At 43.4% G+C, this 13,503-nt stretch overlaps 1 protein-coding gene across 1 annotated transcript in view; it reads left to right on the top strand.

Moving 5' to 3' along the window:
* The window catches only part of Mmp10 (matrix metallopeptidase 10), an 11,416-nt gene extending 5,208 nt beyond the window's left edge, over positions 1-6,208 (top strand). The window contains exons 5-10 of the mRNA XM_005346778.2: positions 491-655; positions 2,160-2,301; positions 3,129-3,262; positions 3,927-4,086; positions 4,865-4,968; positions 6,108-6,208. Coding sequence (XP_005346835.1) covers positions 491-655; positions 2,160-2,301; positions 3,129-3,262; positions 3,927-4,086; positions 4,865-4,968; positions 6,108-6,208 — 806 coding nt within the window. The remainder of the gene's footprint in view (positions 1-490; positions 656-2,159; positions 2,302-3,128; positions 3,263-3,926; positions 4,087-4,864; positions 4,969-6,107) is intronic.
* The last annotated feature ends 7,295 nt before the right edge of the window (positions 6,209-13,503 follow it).

Below are 13,503 nucleotides of genomic sequence, written 5' to 3' on the forward strand. Positions count from 1 at the left end.
ACGTGCAGTAGGATCAAAAACCCTTTGCCATTGTTCTTGAGTTCTCAGTAGTCCTCATTGTCCGCTATGTTCAGTGAGTCCGGTTTTATCCCATGCTTTTTCAGATTCAGGCCAGCTGGCCTTAGTTCCCCATAGGTTTGTTACTCACAGAGTGGAAGACTATATAAATAGCTTGTGCTTGATTCAAACTGCGGTAAAAACCAGTTTGTTACTAAATCCTAACAATTGTTATTGTCATGCAATTCATCTTCATCCTGTCAATAAAACAGGACTTACCACTGTTGATACAGGAGGGCAACAGGTGAACTGTCTCAGACCCTGACTTCAAGTCAACCATGACAGACAGGTGGTGAGTCTGGAGTATGCCAGTTAGTGAGCAGCAAAAGAAGGAAAGGCAGTGTGTGATCCAGATGGAGCCCTGAGCAGGAGTGTGTGCATGTTTGTGGGATAGTACCTGCCGGACTCTGAGGATCTGTGCTTTCTCAAACAGGCATCAACTTTTTCCTGGTTGCTGCTCATGAGCTTGGCCATGCCCTGGGTCTCTTTCACTCAGACAAAAAAGAATCTCTGATGTACCCAGTCTACAACTTCTCCAAAAGCCCAGCCCACTTCCGGCTTTCTCAGGATGATATAGATGGCATTCAGTCCCTCTACGGTGAGCACGAAGAAAAAGGCCAGGATGCTTTTGTTTGCTGGCTTGCTCTTGTCATTTCTCTCTAAGAATGCAGTATGTGTCAGCCCTGATGACCCAGACGAATAAAAGATTGACAGCATCAGAAATAACTTAGACTTGGTACTTAAAGAACTTTCTGAGCCCAGATCGTCACAAATGAGGAAGGAGTCCAACAAATGATCAGGAGAAAAACTGATGATACAAGTGTTTAAAAAGTGGCTGACCACTGGACCAAGGCCACAGACTTGAGTTTATCTCGAATGTAGTAAAAAGGTAGCAACAGGTGCCCACAAGGTGTATCCCTGCTGGAGTTTATACCTCCTGTAAGGAAAGAAAAGGAACTTGCAGGCACGAAGGCTGAATTGCCGTAACGGGATGATATTCTGCTTCCCTGAGACTGTACAACACCCAGTTAGGAGCCTGGAGCAATGGTGACACCAGGTGACACCCAGGCTGTCAAGAGGTTCTGAGCCTCAGCAGTCACTCTCAGTCTGGGATAACCAGGCGTTTACAAAGAGCTGTGGAGTATGAAGGAACTGTTAGGGAGAGAGATTGGGTGGAAGCCAGAGGATCCAGTGACCAGAGAAGAGTGTGTGGGGTGGGCCTGAGGACAAACTGGCGCCTGCTGTGCTCTGTAACCGCTGAGCTACAGAGGATCAGCCCCTCCAGCTTGTCCACTTGCTCTCTTGACAATACCTGGAATTCCCCGACCCTACTGGCAGTCCCCACCCTTGTCACCCCTGGAACCCCCCTGCCTGGAAGGAATAAGGATATCCTAAAGAGGCATTTCTATCTTTTCTTTTGTTAATGTCCAATGAAAGTGTGGACCCCATGAAATTCTAGTTTCCCTGGGAATTTCACTGTGGGCAAAGACTGAGCCCTGCAGGTGGGAATGTCTCTATTGAAGAAACATTTATTCCTTATCTGACCACCTTGCAGCTGAGAATGGGGGAAGGTTTACGGATAGGAAAAAAATCATTATCTGGCTTGGTTGGGTTGTTGAGTTGTGCATATCCTTCTACCTAAACCGGTTAGGGTCCCAAGGATGGATTAGTTGCCTTATGTCTTCGTCACTGTTCCAAATCACTCACACTGAATAAATAACGTGTTTACAACTCTTATTTTTAAAAAAGATTGCTGTGTAGTGAGTCTTCAGGAAAGGTTTGTTTTTATTACATGCTATTTGTGTGTGGGGGAGTGCATGCCCAAGTGTGGGCATGTGCACTTGAGCATACATTTGAAGGTCAGAGGCCAACCTGTGGGAGTGAGTTCTCTCCTTCCACCATGTGGGTCTTGGGAACCTATTCAAGTCATCAGGCTTGGCAGCACCAGGTCCCTTTACCAGTTGAGCTGCCTCCCTCGCCCCAGGAGTGAAGGGCCTCATATTGTTACATCTTAAAACACCGTGAAAAAGTTTGGACAGTGTGTAAATTGTTAGATGCATCTGATCTTCTAACATTTGCCTCCCCTTACCTGTTCTCTTCAGGACCACATCCCTACTCTGGTGTCATAGTGGTGCCCACATCCTCTGTCTCTCCAAGAACTGAGATCCCAACCAAGTGTGATCCTTCTCTGTCCTTTGATGCAGTCAGCCCCCTGAGAGGGGAGCTCCTGTTCTTTAAAGACAGGTGAGAACACAGCATTGTATTTCCCTCCCTATTTCTGGTGTTCAGTGCTCAGAAAGAAAAATAAGCTTGGAATTATATATAATGTATTTATATAGTACATATAATGCAATATGATTATAACATATTTCGGGCACATTTTAAAATCGTTCAGGTCTGATTTATATTGCATTTTAAGGATCTCCTTGGAATTGTTCAGAATATTTCTTTCTAGACTCCCAGATGATTTTTGCTCAGTAGAATATAAGATGCATTAAATCAGGGAACTTTATCTCTTCTTTTTATTTTTCACTCTTTAAATATCATAACTCATGGAATTTCTAAAGGTGCCATCCATCTTTAGAGCTAAACAAGTATCTTTAGCTTTGCTAGAAAGTGCTATTATTTAACTCATTTTAGAAAAGGTGATCTATACTCGTGCACAACACTCAAACAGTACCAAAAGAACAAAGAAAAAGCCCTCCCATTCCTGCTGCCCCAGACCCCTGCCATGTGTACCAACTGCTCTCGGCTTCCTTTGCCCTGCTGTACCAAGATTTTCACATTTAAAAAGGTACACAACATTTTAAACGTGTCAGCCGAGTCATAAAATACTTTTGCACAGCATCAAGCTGGGTAATCTTATCGGAACAGGGTGAACAGCCCTGTCACCCCGGGTTGTACCCATCACATGTGGGACAATGCGGTGCCTGTCACCATCACCTGAAATCACACGGGAGGCAATGCAGTGCGCACTACTGTGAGCAGGTGAATCATTGCCGACAGAAGCCTGTGCCCTTCTGCGCTTACTGTTGTAAGGAGAAAGACTGTTGCAGCTTTGTATATTACAGGTACCTTTGGCGCCTATCCCACTGGAACCCTGAGCCTGAAGTTCACTTGATTTCAGCATTTTGGCCCTCTCTTCCTTCACACTTAGATGCTGCCTATGAAGCAAATAGCAAGGATCGTGTTTTCATTTTTAAAGGTAAGAACTGTATTAATTTTTTTTTACTTTGCTGAAATAAAGCTTACTGTAAGACATTCGAAGTATGAGTTTTCTCCATTGTGTTAAATTTTAGAGGTTTTCTGGGAAGAACAGATCAGAATTGGTGATTGTAAATAAGCATTTTACGCATCTGACCTACCAAGGACAGACAGCCTTAGGAGGGAAGTCTGGGGAGTGGAGACCAAGAGGCTGTTAGAAGAGATAACCAGAGCTGGCTACTATGACCCAGAGGATAAATAAAGATATAACTATGAATAAATCCCAAGAAAGGAATACAGAAAGGGCAGCGAATCTGCTCATCTGTTTGTTCATTTGCATTTTCCCCTCATCCAGAAAGGATTATTTTTGAGACAAGATTTCACTATATAGCTCTGACTCATCTGACTCACTGTGTAGATCAAACTGGCCTCGAACTCACAGAGAATCCCCTGCCTCTGCCTCTCCAGTGCTAGGATTAAAGGTGCGTGCCACCGCACCCACCCAGGAAACATTTTAAAATACCAGTTGTGAACTAAGTGTGGAGTTAGGAGTTGGAATGAAAGCCAAGACTTCATCTTTCATCTTTATCAAACAAGTCACTGTTCTCATTTCTAAAACCAACTAGTTTTGCTCAAACAACATTTCTTGGGAAATTTTTCAACAGGAACTCAGTTCTGGGCAGTCCGAGGAAGTGAAGTCCAAGCAGGTTACCCTAAAAGCATCCACACTCTCGGCTTCCCTCTCGCTGTCAGGAAGATTGATGCCGCTGTGAGTGACAAGGAGACGAAGAAGACCTACTTCTTTGTGGGCGACCAATACTGGAGGTGAGATCTAGGGAGAAAGTTTGCTTGAAGCCTAATTACAGAAAGTAGTTTTCTTTCTTTCAGCATACCTGCCTACCCTCTAATGTTTCCAAATCTCAAATGTTCAGATTAAGCAAAAGATAGCATGGTGGTTCAATTTCGCAAATACAAAGGGCTTTCCCAGAGTGCACCACTGGCCATGTATCCAGTCAGCAAAGGATGTGAGGGATGGTGACCACAAGACTACAGGCACTCTGTCTTCTCAGACACGAGGGATGGTGACCCCAGGCAACAGGCACTCTGTCTTCTCAGACACCAGGGATGGTGACCCAGAGGCCACAGGCACTTCTCACTCCGTTTCTTTCTAGCACTTGGCTGCCATGCAAAGCCAGGTGCAGCCGGTGCAGAGTATACCAGGTCCCAGTGTGGTAGACAGCGCAACTATTTTTGGCCAACTGTTTTAACTTAGCTTCCATCTTTTGTTTATATAGATTTTATTATGTATTTATGACTAGTAGATTCTTGGGTTTTATATGTCCAGGCTTAGAAATTTGACCTAAGGTACACATACAGAATTTCTATAGACTATAGCAGGATGTGCCTGTTTCAGGGGATTATTACTCTATGAGAGCTTACAAGCCCAGGAAGTCCACGTGTTACCATACCCTCCTCCCAAACAAAAACATTTAGCACTGCACAGCTTGAAAAGCTGTCCTGTACCCCGCACTGTTAGCATGCCTCATACCATGTGTGTGACAGGACTTTCGGTGCGGCTCTGAATTCCTTTTCCATGCTGTAGATTTGATGAGAAGAGATGGCTTATGGATAAAGGCTTCCCCAGGCTGATAAGAGATGACTTTCCAGGAATCGAGCCACAGGTTGATGCCGTGTTGCAGGCATTTGGTAAGAACTTTATGTCATCAACAGTAGGGGCATTGGGTGTTTTAGGGTATCACAGTGAAGTGTATGTGGGCTGTTTCAACTTGACGCTTACTATAAGAAATGTCACAACAAACATTTGCCTACAAGCTTTTAAATAACATTCACTAAAACTTGGCAAAGTTGGTTGGTTTTCTGTGATGTCAAACTTGATAAAGGTGTTAAAACAGCAATAATGAAGTGAAAATCAAAGAACTTTCAAATCCTTTTCTTGTGTCTTTTTACTTAAATCCTGAAATGTTAACTTGTAATTGATGCAAATTTGGTCTAAAATTTGTTTTTCTTTAATAATTTTCAAGATTCTCTTTCATAACACTGGAACAATGGACAGTGGTCTTTCACACCGCTGCTGTGTCATATAAGATACAGCCAATGTGAGCCAGGCTGGCTAGAAGCCTTTGTCTCCTATGCCAACTTCTGTGCCTGGGCTCCTGTTGCAGTCTGAAATTATGGCTGTTGTTCACTAGAAAATGGAGAGTGCCGAAGTTTGTTCAAAACACAAACTTCGATTGTTGGTGATGACTTCTGGGGAAACAAAGCAGTCGTTTGTTCCCTTGAAGGCATGTCTGGGGCATCTGCCAGGGCTTCAGTCATGGTGCTCATGAGACCACGGACATTGCTTTTAAAACAACCTGCCCGTAATATACACAAAAAGAAAACGAACCTCTGATTTGTTTGCTCATTTGTCTCATTCTCTTGGGTTCATTGCCTCCCATACCATGCTGGTTGGGGCAAGGGAAGTTGGAAAGAAAGGGAGGACGCCTTAAATACTAAAATCTTTTAGAATTTTTTTTTTAGTAGTATATTCTGGTGTTTTAGCATGCTAGCTTCAGAGCCAGAGAAATGAGATGGAACCCCCATTCTGCTGCTCACTGGGGCTATTGCCTTGGGAAATGTTAACCCTTTCCAGTTTTCAGTTTGCCCTCTTTCAGTTTTGGCAGACATTTTTGGTAAGGATTCACCAGTGAGTTGAAATCACACAGAACATTCTGCTTGGTGCCAGGTAGACACACCTATCGCACACCCTCCTGTACCAGCTCCCTGCTCTTTCCTAGGTATTCATACCATAAACTTGCTATCATTTTTCTCATCTGTGCTCGCAGGGTTTTTTTATTTCTTCCATGGATCATCACAGTTTGAGTTTGACCCCAATGCCAAGATGGTGACACACACTCTGAAGAGTAACAGCTGGCTGCTGTGCTGACTGCCAGGAGAAGACATGCAAACACTGTAAAAGGAATCCTGTCATCGCTCACCTAATTTATTATATATCAGAATGGTTATTTATTCCTGTATGTCTGTAGCTCAAGAAGATGAGCCCAGCAGATGTCCTTCTTAATGGGCATCCCTGGAACCACTGTGCTTGCTCTTGAGTTACATTGCACATCTCATTGCAGTCGGTGAGATGATGCATCTTCATGGGTATTTTATTGCTTAATAAAGAGCTTTATTTTTGAACAATTCCTTGCTTCCTGGAGTAATTCCTGCTCAGAACATTAATTATGCTGTGTGCTGAACATTGGACAGACAATATGCATGCAGTAGATATGATGAAGTCATATACCCCACAAATGGGGACAATGGCCGTCACATACCCTCTTCTATCCTCTGTACCAACAAGATCTTTACTTTTGCCTCATGCACATTGTATCCTTTATGTATCTAAAGAAGAACAAGATATATCAGTGACTGTCCTGTAAGACTGGGAAGGAGCCTTCTAGAATACTGAAGCCTGCAAAATGGGTTGAGTTAGTCCATTTCATGCCTTTACATATAGGGAAATAAAATAATTTGCAGGCTTAGTCATTTCTTCATTTCTTTGGGTTTTGTTTGTTTGTTTGTTTTTTGAGACAGGGTTTTTTTTTGTAGTTTTGGAGCCAGTCCTGGAACTAGTTCTTGTAGACCAGGCTGGCCTCGAACTCACAGAGATGTCTCTTCATTTCTTCACTGGTACTCCTTCCTGTCACAGAAACTGGATTTCTCACAACAACTTCTCTCCTTCATCAAACATTCTCATTAGAATTTTGTTTTAGAAGTTTCTGGGTGCCATTGACTTGCATGCATTTTTATTATCTACAGTGGCTGCCCCTTAAGCAATGGTGGTTTCAACCACAAGGGCAATAGCCTGAGGAGATTCTGTTCCCTTAGGTACTGGTTCTTTAAAAGATACTAAGGGAAACATCTAAATGTAAAGAACTCAAAACTCAAGGTTTTAGGTGGAATTCTGTTTGCTCAGAGAGACTGAATGGCAAGTAGCTAAACCTTTCTCTTCTCTGGGGTCTTCCAAACCACCCAGCACCCTTCTCTCTGCCCTCAATTAAAACCCCTTGCTACACATGGTTTCTCCTTACAACTTTTTGTCAGTTGCTTGCTGAATCAGCCTCCTGCATGCAGGTCAATTTTATTTATCTTATCAGAACAGGGTGAACAGCCCTGTCACCCCGGGTTGTACCCATCACATGTGGGACAATGAGGTGCCTGTCACCATCACCTGAAATCACACGGGAGGCAATGCAGTGCGCACTACTGTGAGCAGGTGAATCATTGCCGACCACCCAGGCTGGGTGGTATTTAATCAAAGTCATCTTTGAATTGTTAACAAAAGCAGTAAGGAAAAAATGCAATACTCCTTAAAATAATATTCCCCAACATTTCTCCCTTTTTCCTTAGCAAAAATGAAAAGTTTTAACTTCAACACAGTAAGACTGTATACAGTAGGAACAATTATCAAGTAAAAATATATTAACGATCTACTGAATTACAATTCATTTGTGCCTAGTAAACTTAAAGAAAATAATCCATAATCTGTCCTATCTTAGTAAATCCAACATTTTATACCTAACTTACTTTCTATCATGGCTAAGGAAAACTGCAACTATAACTATCTGGGCTTCAACTCCATCAAAGGCACCAGAAGGATATAATATTATTTAAGTAAACAAAAGTGGCATTGCAAACAACTTCCAAAAACTCTAGAAATGACAGAGACATGTCACCCAAAGTTCCTCTGCAATGCTGGGATTTTCATCTTCAGCCTACAGGCCCATAGTATCTGACAGGCATTTCAATGGAGCAGGAAAATAGAAAGACTGTCCTACCTATATTGGGAAAACTTTTTCATTCACTTCCCTCTGTGTCCTGCAGAATGTCTGGCAGTTTCTTCTGTGAAGTACAAACCCTGAAGGACCATCCCACCTTGTTTTAGCAAAGTTCAGCAGTCACTATCCTGTGGGTCCTGCATGTCCAGTTTATATAACATACTGTCAAGCAGTCCAGGCAAGAGCAGCTGCTTGACCAAATGGCTAGCCTTGCCATATTGAAAGCAAACTCCATAAGGAGTTCCTTCAATGCCCATAATCTCTGATGTAAATTGGTGCTATCAGGAGCAAATGTGTCTCATTATCATGAAAAGCCCTAAGTTTAGCAAATGTTTTAAACATCATATTCGGTAGGTCTTTGAAAGGTTGGAAGACCATCTGACCATCTAAAATATATCTCTATATGATCTGGAAAGCATACCTAACATATTTACAATATAACAGATTGTTATAAATGACTAGCCATTAACCTATACTTCCTGATTATTTTATATAGTTTTTAATAATAGCTTAAAAAAACTTGAACTTTGCTTTACTGAAGCAGACCCGAGCCAGCAACCTCTGTGGGACCAGGCCCAAGCCAGCGACCTCTGCTAGAGCTTGCCCAAACCAGCAACCTTCGTAGGATCAAGCACAAGGGAACGCCCTCTGAGGGAGCAGGCTTGAGCCAGGGCTACCTCTGTGGGACCAGCCAGAGCCAGCAACCTCCGGAGAGCAGGCCCAAGCTTGCCACTCCAGCAGCCTCCACAGGACCAGGCCCAGACCAGTGACCTCTGCCAGAGTGACCTTCATGGGTCCAGGTCTAAGCTGGACCTCCTCTGGAGCAGGCCAGAGCCAGAGTAGGCCAAAGCCTACCACATAAGCAGTCTCAAGTCAGGGACAGCTGTGTGAGTAGGCCTGAGTCAGCAACCTCCACCAGAGCAGACCCAAGACAGAGACCTCTGTGGAGCCCAGCCAAGATAAGCTAGGTATAGGCAGGTCACCCAAAGGAAGTTCTTTACTTCCAACCATTCTCACCTGCCAGAGTAGAACTCAAGAGGTCTGAGTTTTACCCTGAAGCAATACCTGGTAGCAGGAAAGAACCACAAGCTGAGATAACCCAACCACGGCCCAAGGACAAACCATTTAAAGGAAATAACTAACATTCCAACCTCTGTAAATGGGATCACCTGCCAGCACACCTCACCAGGACAGCCCTAGACAAATGTCAGCCATTCAGGGGTCCTGAACCTCAGAGACCCCCTCACCCCTACCTTTACTACTATAAAAACCCAATTCTAATTGAGCTCAGGGCTCTCTGGCTATTCCGATACATTGGACATGCGGAGAGACCGAGTTTGCAAACTTGATTATAATAAAGGCTCTTTGCTTTTACGTATGGGACTTGGTTTCCTTGTTGGCTTACGGGGATTGCCCAGATTTGGGCACAACAACCTCCACAGGTAACCTATGTAGGACCAGGCCTGAGCAATCAACCTCTGCTGGAGCAGGCCCAAGATAGTAACTTCCACAGGAACAGTCACAAGCCTTTGTGGAACCAGGCCTGAGGCAGCAACTTCTGTGGGAGCAGGTCCAGGCCAGTAACATCCATGGGAAATTGCAAAGCTACCTTAAGGAAAGAATATTTAAGAGCTGCAAGGGAAAAAGACCATGTAACATATAAAGCAGACCTATGTATCTGTGGGGGCAGAGAAATGCAGACCCATTTCCTTTCTACCATATCTGATGGTCAGAGAGTTTGGGGAATAACAAGGCTTAATCACACCTAGCTGAGGAGGTGGTTGTTGCCTGGCCCCTTTTTGAAGTTAATATAGCTTAATGCCATCCTGACAGGTGGTCAGGAAATGCCAAGGTACTTCTGATCCTTCCATTGTACCTATGAGGTCACCTGGGGAGGGGCTGTTTTCTGCCTACATGACCAAGTGTACGTGAGTATACTTGACTTGGTTCTTCTTGCTACCTAGGCAACAGAATGACTGCATGAGTTCACCTCTTGTACAGTGTTAATGAAACCTTTTGTTATTTTCTCCTATAGTTTATGTTAGGTATAAAAGTTGTGGAAGAATAAACGCGGTGATTTTCAGGATCTGAATAATCCCGAATCTCCCTCCCAATACTGTCTTGTGGTTTTCTGCCTTTATTTTCCCATGCCTCTACACTGGTAAGAAGTATTTTTGTTGAGGCCAGTCCTCAACATATGGTGGAACAATGTTGAACCCCCAAAAACCACAGAAAAGTGATCAGGCATACAAGGGAGATCGTGAAGAACCCCATGAGAAAATTGTACCATAGGTTGAGAGGTGAGTAACGAGCGCTCTGAAATAAATAGGAAAAGGAAAGAGAAAAGTGGGGAAGCAATCCGGAGTAAAACGGTAAATATTGTAGATATGAGACAAAGAAATAGTATTCAACTATCTGTACTGTTGCTGGGATGTATTTTGATAGCTAGAGGAGCTAAAGAGAAGCAGAAACAAAGAAATTTAGAGTTAGTAAATAGTGTATTCCCGCCCCTGGGCTGGCAGCTATTCTCTGCTTTCCTGCTGATCCAGGTCTCCCTAGGCCAGGGTAAGGCCCCGCCTTCCCCTGAAAGCTGAGGTGCTTAGCTCACCAAGCCGCTGCCTCTGTGGCTGCAGAAGGGGTAGGAAGAGAGAAGGAAATGTTGCCTTCGGCCTAGCAAAGACCTAGGTGACCACTGAGATTGGGCAGTCCATGCACATGCGCTGTAACCAGCCGAGGCTGACCCACGCTGTGCGGTGGAGCCAGGAAAGGCTAGAGAGGAGGAGGTTTAAAGGGCTATACCTCCCACAGCCAGCACCCAGAGCAGGTGAGAGGCTAAGGAGCCTATATGAATAATTCTAGAGCTGTTAAGAGAGCAGAGGACTCAGGAATTCTCCTAATTTTGTGATTACAAGATTTAAAATAAAAAGGCAAAAATAGTTTTAAAAAACCAGCATACTATACCTGCTTGGAGCTTGTGATCTCATGCTGCAGTCTAAAAGCTGTTACAATGGCAGACACTCTTAACACTGGCTTCCTTTGAGATTTTTATACGTAGAAAACATGGCCTGTACTCTTCCCAGAGCAGGAAATGAGGGATGGACCATCTTGTCCCAGGCAGGATGAGCAGGTGTGTCCCCTCCTCTTACACTCCTCCCACTACCCCCACCCCGTGCTGCCTGGCTTCAGCTAAGAGCTGACAGCCAAGGTGCAAAACAGTAGCCTCAGGGAACTGCAGCTTCAGGCTAGTCAAGGTCTCTGAGAGTGTAAACAAGCAGGTTAAATATGCTTTCTTTTTCCCAGTTTCCATTTTTTGCTTCTTTGTCAAAAATCTGGTGTTCGTAGGTGTGTGGGTTGATATTAGTTCGATTGGTCCTCATATCTGTTTTTATACCAATATCAGGCTGTTTTCAGTACTGATGTAGGTTGTTGACTAAATCTCTAAGAAATTGCCAAACTGGTATCCAAATGGCTATGCCAGTTTGCACTTCCACCAGCAATGCAGGGGTGTTCCCTTCACCCCCCAACCTCTCCAGCATAAGTTGTCATCAGTGTTTTTGATCTTGGCCATTCTTACAGGTTTAAGATGGAAGTTGTTTTGATTTGCATTTCTGCTACCTAAAAATGTTGAGCATTTCTTAAGTGTTTTTCAGTCATTTTAGGTTCACCTATTGAAAGTTCTTTGTTTAGGTCTGTACTACTTTTTTTTTATTAGATTATTTGTTCTTTTGATGACAATTTCTTAAGTTCTTTACATATTTTGGAGATCAGCCTTCTGTTCAGTATGGAGTAGGGGAAGAACTTTTCCCATTCTGTCTTGCTGACTGTGTCCTTTGCTTTACAGTTTCTCAGTTTCAGGAGGTCCCATTTATTAATTATTTCTCTCAGTGTCTGTGCCACTGGGGTTATATTTAGGAAGTGGCCTCCTGTGTCAATGCGTTTTAGTGCACTTCCAACCTTCTCTTCTATGAGGTTCTGCTGGGGGACAATGGTCCTTTATCCTGTCACTTATGTCATTTTTAATAAAATGCTTATTGGCCAGTAGCCAGGCAGAAAGTATAGGCTGGGCGATGAGAACAGGAGCATTCTGGGAAGAGGAAAGAGTCAGTCTGCAGCTGTCACCCAGACACAGAGGAAGCAAGGTTTAACTGCCTTGCCAAAAAAGGTACCAAACCACATAGCTAACACAGACAAGAATTATGGGCTAATATAAGTTAATAAGAAGCCTGAGCTAATAGGCCAATCAGTTTATAATTAATGTAGACCTCTGTGTGTTTCTTTGGGACTAAACAGCTGTGGGCCCAGGAAAGACAGAAATGTCAGTCAATTAGGTTCAGTGTGGTTGGTTTTATGTTGATGTCTTTGATCCACTTGTGCATGACAATAGCTTCTACATCATTTGTTAAATATGCTTTCTTTTTTTCTATTTTCCTGTTAGCTAAGCAGACTTACAATTTGGATTACAAAGATAGCTTACAAAATTTTAATAAAATGTCCAATGTGGGCTGGAGAGATGGCTCAGAGGTTAAGAGCCCAGGTTGCTCTTCTAGAGGTCCTGAGTTCAATTCCCAGCAATCACATGATGGCTCACAATTATCCATAGTGAGATCTGGCGCCCTCTTCTGGCATATATATATATATATATATATATATATATATATATCCAGCCAGAATACTGCTGGATAATTTATAATAAATAAAATAAAATAAAATGTGCAATGCTAAGTTAAAGGATGTTATGCTAAATTTCCCGATAGAAAGATATGCATATGAAGAAAGTGGGAAGTAGTCTTGAACACATTGGCACAGGAGACCACTTCCTAAATGCAACACCAGTAGCATAGACACTGTGAGTAACAATAAACAGAACCTCTTGAAACAGAGAGGCTTCTGTAAGGCAAAGGACACAGTAAACAAGACTAAATGATAGCCTGCAGAATGGGAAAAGATCTTCACCAACATCACATCTGACAGAGGACTGATCTCCTTGGTCAGAATGGCTGTTATGAAGAAAACAGATGAGAAAGAATGCTGGCCAGGATGTGGAGAAAGGAGAACTCAAAACATAAGCTGTGCAGAGGTTCCCAAAATGAACAAACTGAAAATAGAATTGCCATGTGACCCAGCTGTACCAATACCAGGGATCTACCTAGAACCATATGACAGAGAAACATCCACCTCTGCTAACAACTGCACTGTTCACAATGGCTTGGAAAGAGCCTGTCTGGATGGCCATCAGGAGATAATGGGGAAAGAAAAAACAGCCCATGTGCATAGCAAGATTTTATGCAGCCTTAAGAAATGGACTCTTGCCGGGCGATGGTGGCGCACGCCTTTAATCCCAGCACTCGGGAGGCAGAGGCAGGCGGATCTCTGTGAGTTCGAGACCAGCCTGGTCTACAGA

The sequence above is a fragment of the Microtus ochrogaster genome, chromosome 5, assembly GCF_000317375.1.
Source record: "Microtus ochrogaster isolate Prairie Vole_2 chromosome 5, MicOch1.0, whole genome shotgun sequence".
NCBI lineage: Eukaryota > Metazoa > Chordata > Mammalia > Rodentia > Cricetidae > Microtus > Microtus ochrogaster.